General features: G+C 47.8%; 1 protein-coding gene across 1 annotated transcript; it reads left to right on the top strand.

Moving 5' to 3' along the window:
• Nucleotides 1–6812: 6812 nt before the first annotated feature.
• LOC122436453 (chromodomain Y-like protein) lies at nucleotides 6813–8447 on the top strand. Its single transcript, XM_043460252.1, is given in 1 exon segment — nucleotides 6813–8447. A coding segment is annotated over 1 exon segment (1635 nt).
• Nucleotides 8448–9455: the final 1008 nt, after the last annotated feature.

Below are 9455 nucleotides of genomic sequence, written 5' to 3'. Positions count from 1 at the left end.
GAGTCTACAGGGGCCCTTACGTCGTGTAAAGGATTTAGCTGATGCTCTTACTAAATCAATTGCAACTGCCACTGTTACCGATGATCGAGCCTCACATGCCCTTCATCATCAAAACACAACTGCTTTCAAATATCAGTTTCACATTCCCCGAGAGTCAGCTCGAGAAATTGTTCACTCCTGTACACACTGCCCTACTTTTCTACCTACCTTAGCATTCAGAGTAAATTCCCCAGGACTATTGCCAAATATGCTCTGGAAGGTAGATGTAACCCATGTTCCAGGCTTTGGTCACCTTTGCAGGCGATCCTTTGTTCATGTAACCACGGACACTTTCTCGCATGTGATTATAACTACAGCCAGGACGGCTGAAGTCTTTCAAGATATAACTATACACGTAGAGTTCCCCTCACCAGGTGTTAGAGCATGCCGTCTTTGTACTACATAATCTTAATGCTGATTTGTTGGGTCACACTGCCATGTTTTGGCATTGGACCCCACAACACAAGGTCATGAAACCTTTAGTCAGGTGGAAGGATCTCCTCTGAGGACAATGGAAGGGGCCTGACCCACTGATAACCAGCAGCCGATGGTATGCTTGTATGCATCCTCAAGATGCAGAGTCAACCATTTCGATTTCTGACAGGCTGATCCGGCGTGTCTCAATTCCCCGAAGACACGATGCCTCTGCTTTCTCGGCCAAAAAGGAAAAAGGGGGCCTCCCCCTCCTCCAGCATGGAAACTCCAAAGAAATCAAGCACAGACAGCACCAGAGGCTCCAGATTTTGTCCAAGCTCCAAAGACGTATCCTAAATGTAATGAGACTGTCCCGTCAGATGATATATGGAAAACCGTTGCTGAACAATTAGGCTATCCTATATGGAAATCATGTACTTATGATTCTCACTTCAGTTATACAATACTAGGAAACATTAATTATCTTATACAAGATGGGAGGAACCCAAACCCAGGGTATCACCCTAAAGAATCTAATAACAATACTACAAAATACGCTAATTGGTCAAACAAGACTGTTCCCTGGCCAGTGCCTGCCAACAGATGGCATCACAATCAGTTTGTCCCTGCCATGTTATCTTTTCCTTTAAACAACCAGACACATTGGCAGCCTGAACTATGGTAAGCACTTGCCGCCACCTCCGAGATCACAGTAATTAGACCTAAAATTGCTAGTGCCTTTTCTGCATTAGCTTGTTTGCCCTCTCCCTGTTTTCCTTTTCACTAATAATTCTAATGATGCACACATATTTGCTGATTATACTGGAGGTCCAACCATAGTCACTTGTAAAGAATGTATGCTATCCTCTTGCCTCAGCCCCCAATTTAAGGTTGGCTTGTTTGTGGTTTTGCAACACCCTCCATATCTTATGGTTGCTGGTAATGTTACTATTCCTTGGTGTGACAATTCTGGTTTAGCTGTGCTTCAACAATGACAAGATCTTAGGAGGGCTAAGCCTTTAGTAGATGTACCTACCTTGGCAACCTCTGCCTTGATAGCCGCAATTGCCTCCATTACAGTGGCAGCAGTAGCTCTAACCCAACAAGTGCATACAGCTCAATTTGTTAATAACATCTCCAGAAATGTGTCACTGACTTTAGCATCTCAGGAAATCATAGATAGTAAACTAGAGATGGAAGTAGATACTTTGGAAGAAGCTGTAATGCACATAGGAACTGAATTGCAAGCATTAATAGTAAAATTAGCTCTGTCTTGCCACGCTGATTGTCCATGGATCTGTATCACTCCCTTGCAAGTTAATGAAACAGACTATAATTGGGAATGGATTAAAAGTCATATCACAGGAATTTGGAATAGCTCCAGCATAAGCTTAGATTTAGAAAACGAATGTAAACAAATCCAAGCCCTAGAGCATTCCAGACTAGACTTCACCAGCTGCCGGAACAGCAACTAATCATTTCAATATCCTCTCAAGCTTGGTGACAGGCAAACCTTTGTCTCCAGCCCAATAAGCTGTGTTGATATGGATGCCATGGCCTTACTAGTAATACTTTTTCTTCCTTGTTTTGTTCAAAGTCTACTGCACAGCATTCAAAGTGTTGCGACTGAACTTCATCTTGCTGTCCTAGGAAATAAACGGGGAGATGTCGGGAGCCGGCGAGAGAAACGCGGCCCGTGACACGGTCTGGGTTCAAGCAGCTGGCACACAAAGTTGTGGGGACCTCCAGGACCACTCCACACGCAAATCATCCCGACCTCTGGGGGTTTCTCGGGATTGCCCCACAATCCACTCCCAGGCCTTCGGCCTTTCATCATCTGATGCTTGGCGTTCTTTGAGGTTCCCAAAAAACTAGTCTGACTCTTACCTACAATCCCTCTTCGAAACCTTTGCATGGCAGCAACACAGTCCATGGGGGCACACGGGTTCTAATGAACAGGTCTATCTACCCCATAAGCAAAAGTCGATAGAGTCCATTACGAGATTGGGAAGATTGCTTAGGGTGTGATCAGGAGGGGATTCATGAGAACTTTGACCTTTAGCATTACATACCAGAGCTAAGTCAGCCCGGGGATCAGCTTCCCAAGATAATGTTTGTAGATGGCTTTTCACAGGTGACTAGCTGCTGCCCTTGAACTGTTGAAAAATTATGTGTAGGTATGGACTGACCTGGAAAGTTATTTCTGATGTCACCCAGGTTTATGCACCTGGTACAATCTTATCATTGCCCCTTCCTTAAAGGTCTTTAAAGGATTATTGATTTTAGGGGGCATAAGCACTGATGTAAAAGAATAAAATAGTCTGGATTCTGCACTCAACCAAGACTCGACTCAGTTCTCTATACTTCGCAGACACTGCTTATCCTAAAGGAACACCTGGACTTCACCAGGGCTGAGTCCCCGAAGCTGATAAGAAAGGAAATACAGAAAACAAAGCATAGATATGCAATGGTAGAGAGCAAGATGAACATTTATATATATTAAAGATTCACCCTAAGGGGAAAATAAGTGTAGGAAAGGCAAAGAAAAGAATCGATATAGAAAAAATGCACTGGTTTTAAGAAATAAATGTATAATAAGCGTGGGAAATGGAAGAAGACAATAAAAAGTAGAAAATAAAACTCTACAGAGCAGCCAAAGACCAACTTAGACACAAAGTTCTAAAACAAAAATAAAGTGAAATAAACGTCATTAAATTGGCACAGTGAACAAAGGAACCCGAGTGTTTATCTACAAGTATAAAACTAAGTAAAGCCCTAACCGGAAAACAAAACTAGACCTAGGTTCTAGGTGGGCAATAAGGCAGTTAAAATAAATCTATCAAATATGTTGAGAGGAAAGAAATGAACAGATATACAGTCTTAAACAGTGGGAGATAAAATCATTTATACAGGTAAAGTTTAACTACAAAGGGGCGGGAAATACAGTACGAAAAACAAACAAAGGAGTAAATGTAGATAACAAAATTAGGAGGATTAAAAATTGTCAAGTTAAATTTAGAAGAAGACTGAGGAAAATAAAAGAAAAAAAGTTCTACAGAACTGCAAAAGCTGAACGTACAAGAAACGTTGTATAGCAGGAGTAAAGAAGATGTCACACACACACATACACAGAAAAAGTGCTCCAAAGCTTCATTGATTCCGTAGTGAAATTAACAATGACAACTACTGCAGTTGTGGTGAGGGCGGGAAGAAAGAAAACAAATAAATCCAAAAGAATCTACAGAGCAAATCAAAAGAGAGGAAGAACATACGTTTATCTTGAGTCACTGCTGTCAGAGTCCTTTCCTTCACTTGTATTCACAGGCCACCTCACCTCCCTCGGATACCCGTCATCGGTGTGCTGATCTCTGGACCTGGTGTGGGGGCACCTTACATTCTAATCTGGTCCCACTCCTATGTGTTCTTGCCTGCAAAGTCCACAGCCATCAGAAGTAGTGGGTTTTCTTTCGTTGTGGTTGTTGTTGGTTGATTGGTTGGTTTGCAGGAGGGATCTCTCAATGACTTGTTTATCTATTGCTTAGACACAGAGTCTTCCTAGGTGATCGTGTGGGTTTAATCTGCAGTTTGTACACCTGGTAGGGAGGTTCTGGGCCTTCTTCCTTAGCTACACTGCTGCTGAGTTTCATGGGGGTTTCACGTCCATTTCTGCATGTGGTTTGTCCATTGGGGTTTGCTCCTGAGGTTGCCTTGGAGTCCTTGGGTTTGCCCCTTTGAGGGCCAGGTGTGGAGGTGGTGCAGCAGATTGGGTCACAGAGGTTCTGGCAAGCGCCGTGTGCTCAGGGCTTTGGCAATAAGGACAGCGGCTAATATAGTGCTCTAGAAGGGCATGGCAATCCGTATTGGCCAGTAGGCTCCAGGATTCTTGCATGGAGAATCCCCTCCCTGATAGAGAATCCTGCCACAGTCTCCAGGGTAGAAAGGAATCTGACAATCCTGAAGCGAAACTGAGAGCAAAGACGGACGAGTACTTGGGCCGTGGCAGCTCTGCCCGAGTGAGTGTTGAGCATGAAGGCGGCACAGTTGCTTGGCTAGCGGGGACCCTGGCAGTGCCAAGTGTACAGGGACTTGGACTGCCTCCACTGCAGGAATTAAGGCCCTGTCCGAATTTTTCTTTGAGCCTATTGTAGCTGGCAATCTGAAGGCCTCTTTGGCTAGTCTTTCTCCGTAGACCCATGCATTCAGGCCCTTCGAGGGCTTTCCTGTCTGGGGTCCTTCCCTGTTGTTCAGCGTGTCAGGCACATAGCGGGACCCCCCAGGCTGGGGTCCTACTCTGTCATTTGGAGCATCAGGTACTTAAAGGCGCTCCCTGGGTGGGGTCTTACTCTGTAATTCAGTGATTCAAGTGCTTGATGGGGCCAACCTCTCTTTTATTCAGCTGTGATGCAGGCGTGTGGGGAGACAGAGGCTGTCCCGATGGCTCCACCCCCTATACATGACTCAGCAGTGTCACCTTCCTCCCATGGCCGCCTGGCTTACCTGCACAGGCTTTTCCCACATGATCTCCTCATTTGAGCATCCCATCAATTTGTCCCTAACCAGTAGGCAGCAGACCACGGCCAGGGATTTCTCCACAATCTCTAGGAACCATCTGCTTCCTGCTGCACCTTCTACAGGACCTGTGTCCCTCTCTGGGGTGTGAATGACAGTGGAAAGGACTGTCTCATTCTCATCCCTTCTAGGCTGCCACAGATGTGCTGTTTCACTCTCAGCCTTAAGTGTTTCCCCTCTGATGCAGACAGTTGCTCCCATGTGGAGATCGGACACCTACTTCAGGTCTCCCACCCCCTGAGGGCAGGCCCAATCCTAATAACATGCATGTCTCCTCCCCCCACCCCCTAATTATTGCATCCTTCTGATTGTTTGTGGTTCCATCTATTAATTTCCTCTGTTCAGGCAGTCCTGTCTGCTCTCAGCTGAGGTTCTACAAGCACTTGTGTCTGAAGGTGTATTCCTGATGGATCCCTGGAGAGAGATGTACTCCCTGTACACCTCCCCCTCCACCATCTTGTGCTTCTCAACTTTTTGACTATTAGAAATAAGACTGCTCTGAACATTGGGGCTTGTCCTAGGTGACTAAGCAGCCAGTGCACACCAGGAAGACAGCACCTCATGGAAACCACAGGGAATCCCACTATGTCAACAAAGACTGCCCCCCAGGGGTACATCTAAGGCTGGCTGACGCTGCTAGCCCATTAGGAACAAAGAGACTGTGCTGAAGCACACAACTCATTCCCCTATCCTCCAGCGCCAACAACCTCAATGAGAGACCTTGGGAACTAGATGGGTAGGCATGATTCCACAGGGTTTCCTCCAAGAGGCTGGAAGCTTGTGGCAGCTATTCATGGAAATGAATTCCACCATGGTCTCAACTGTGAGGAGACACCCAAAGGAGCTTCTGCCAGGAAAACAGGATGAGAAGAAATTTGTGAGGGCGCATGTTGAGAAGCCCTGTGCACATGAGGCTCACACACCACTGGGCAAGCTGCACCCCTTCCTTCCTGGGAATACTAATCAGTCGCAGCTGGTCATTTCCTTCTTGGGGTCATCCAGAACAACCCAAAGCATGCATTTGTCTGCCTCATCCACATCACCATGTTAAAACTGAAGCCTGGGTATTACATCTGGGGAGGTGACAATTAGTCCTCGAATTGAAACAAGACAGTGCCAAGTAGCGCCAGAGCAAGTGTATGTATTCAGTGCATTCTCACAGTTGAGGACGGGGCTTTTAGACTGGAGACTAGAAAACTGAGGAGAGCTAGATGAAGCCTGAGAAAAGGAGGTGGGATGGAAAAGGTTTCTCATAAGTGGCCCAGAATTGAATGGCCTTCAAGGTGCATTTCCTCCTACCAGTTGTAGGAGGAAAGGGAAATTATTCTCAGTTCCACAGCCTAATTATCATGGATGGATTTGAGGCAAGGAAACAAAAAGTAGATAATAATGTAACGTGAGACAGACTCGAAGGAAAGGCTGAAACCTGGCTGTGGGGCAAGTTTGGAGGAGACACACTCTCCCTGACATGTGGCCCATCTGTGTTGGTGTAGAGAGATGAGGATGGCAGGTGAGTTTGGTGGGCTCTTTTGCATGATGAAAAATGCCTCATTTCTGCCAGCAATTCAACTGAGCTGCTCCGCATCCACCATCAGAAGTTTCAGGATGAGGCTTTGTGATGCTAAGGCTGGGGGAAGGCTGCCATTGGCTGGGGAATGGACTTACTGACCTCATAATCATAAGGGTGTGGTCCCCTACATATAGGGGTGTTCAGGGGCTCTGGAGCAGGCCACTGGGCGTCTTCAAAATGACCAGGGTTGCCTCACTGGCCCTGCCCAGAGGGGGCAGCCATGGCCTCCGAGGAGCTGTATGAGGTTGAAAGGATCATTGACAAGAGGCAAAACAAGAAAGGGAAGACGGACTGTGTGGTTCAGTGAAAAGGCTACGGCAGGGAGGATGCCACATGGGAGCCAGAGCAGCACCTGGTGAACTGCAAGGAGTGCATCCACGACTTTAACCGGCACCACACCGGGAAGCAGAAGGAGGACACCCTCACTAGAGCCAAGCGGACCTCCCCAAACAGGGGCCAGAAGCAGATCTCCAGATCCACCAAGAGCAGCTTCTCCAAGGCCGCCCCCAAGGCCCTAGTGGTGGGCAAGGAGCACGAGGCCAAGAGCAGCCCGCTGTTTACTGCCAGCCAGAAGTTCCAGGAGAGCTCCGCACGGGGCCTGGCCACCTAAAAGAACATGGACCTGGCCCGGTTGGGCAACAGGATTCTCGTGCCCAAGAGCCCCATAAAGAGTGGGACTGTGCTGGACAGCTTTCAGGACGAGAGCCCCGAGAATCCGGACCCCATGGAGCAGGGGCCAGAAGACACAGCGGCCCCAGAGGCAGCGGCCGAGAAGCGGACCGGGGCCCTACTGAGCCCGGGGGCGGAGCCGGTGATGATGGGGAGCCGGCCCTGGATACACCCATTGTTGCCACGGGCGGCGGGCCCCGTGAAGGCCGCCATGGCCACGGGGCTGGCCGTGAAAGGGAATGGCACGTCCCATTTGGTGGACGCACTGCCGGCCAATTGCACGAGCCCCCTGCAGACGTCAGTCATGGGCGTGAAAGCTGGGAAGAAGAAGTTCATGAAGGACAGGCGAGACCAGCCCTTTAAGAAGCAGCTGCGCTTCAGTGTGCGGCAGAGGGAGAGCGCCTACAGGTACCGGGACATTGTGGTCCGGAAGCAGGACGGCTTCACCCACATCCTGCTGTCCACCAAGTCATCCCAGAACAACTCGCTGAACCCGGAGGTGATGAAGGAGCTGCAGAGCGCGCTGAGCATGGCCAACGCCGACGACAGCAAGCTGGTGTTGCTCAGCGCCGTGGGCAGTGTCTTCTGCTGCGGCCTGGACTTCCTCTACTTCATCCGGCGCCTGCCAGATGACCGCAAGAGGGAGAGCGCCAGAATGGCCGAGGCCATCAGAAACTTCGTGAACACCTTCATCCAGTTCAAGAAGCCTATTGTCGTAGCTGTGAATGGCCCGGCCATTGGGCTAGGAGCATCCATCCTGCCTCTCTGTGATGTGGTCTGGGCCAACGAAAAGGCATGGTTCCAGACGCCCTATACCACCTTCGGACAGAGTCCAGACGGCTGTTCCACTGTCATGTTCCCCAAGATTATGGGAGGAGCATCTGCCAACGAAATGCTGTTCAGAGGGCGGAAGCTAACAGCACAGGAGGCGTGCGGCAAAGGGCTGGTCTCCCAGGTGTTCTGGCCTGGGACCTTCACCCAGGAAGTCATGGTTCGCATCAAGGAGCTCGCCTCTTGCAACCGCGTCGTGCTGGAGGAATCCAAGGCCCTTGTGCGTGGCAACATGAGGCTGGAGCTGGAGCGGGCCAACGAGCGGGAGTGTGAGGTGCTCAAGAAGATATGGGGCTCCGCGCAGGGCATGGACTCCATGCTCAAGTACCTGAAGAGCAAGAGCGACGATTTCTGACTGTCCGGCCGCCCGACCTCACCACCGGTGCTGGACCTCACGGCCTGGGCCAGGCTCCTACCGAGCTCCCTCTGGGAAGCAGGACTTGAGACAGACAAGCTATTTATTGCCAAGGTGTTCTGAGGTACTGTAGCTTTAAAATAAATAACTACATAACTCCTTTGGTGAAACGTCATTGTTTTACACTTAATACACACGAGTATAAAAGTATAATGGTGAGCTCTGGCTTGCTCCTTGAGGCTCTCATTCTTGTCCTCTTCGGCTAGGAATGTGTATGTATAAAGATATTTTCTAGTTTTAGGTGTCAGAAAAGTCTGAAACAATGTGTGTTTATCTTTTTTTTTTTTCTTCTAAAAGAAAAGAAAGGGGTGATAGCAAGCCTCGCCATCCCTGCTGCAAATCGAAATATGGAAAAATCTGAGATGTGCCTTATCTCTAAAAGGTCCAAAGCCTCAGAGATAGAAAATTCTAAATCAAATGGAAGACTTATCTTTTAGGATGAGTACTTCTGGGTAAACACCCACTGATGGACATACCCCAAAAGTAAAATATGCCTCGGATTCATGCTGAAATATCAATTGATTGTTCCCTGTTGTTCAAAGTCTGATTCTTACCCAGTTAACAGGAAGAAACCACTCTCGCTAACAGAAAGCATCTTTTGCAGTATTAGTGAATCACTGACTAGCTTCAGTATGGTAGCTTAAGTTATAAGTTAATCTTAGCAGGTTTATAATTAGGTTTTCTGACCCTTTTGAAAAATAACTACATGAGTGCTTCTTGTGGCTAGGTGAGCTCTACTACTTTATATAGAGTTTTGGTTTTCTCTTTGCAGATGTGATTGATGTATTACACCAAAAATGAAAAGCATTTGCATGCTTATAAACTGTACATTTTAGGTTCACTTAGAATGTACTTTATTGCACAAGTTAAAATTCTTTTGGCACACTATTCAATGCAGAAACTCCTTTATCTAATTCATGACCCAGCTTAAAACATGAAGCTAGATTT

Source organism: Cervus canadensis, chromosome Y (genome assembly GCF_019320065.1).
Source record: "Cervus canadensis isolate Bull #8, Minnesota chromosome Y, ASM1932006v1, whole genome shotgun sequence".
Classification (NCBI taxonomy): domain Eukaryota; kingdom Metazoa; phylum Chordata; class Mammalia; order Artiodactyla; family Cervidae; genus Cervus; species Cervus canadensis.
Note: the sequence above shows the minus strand (reverse complement) of the source record. Positions and strands in the feature narration are given on the sequence as shown.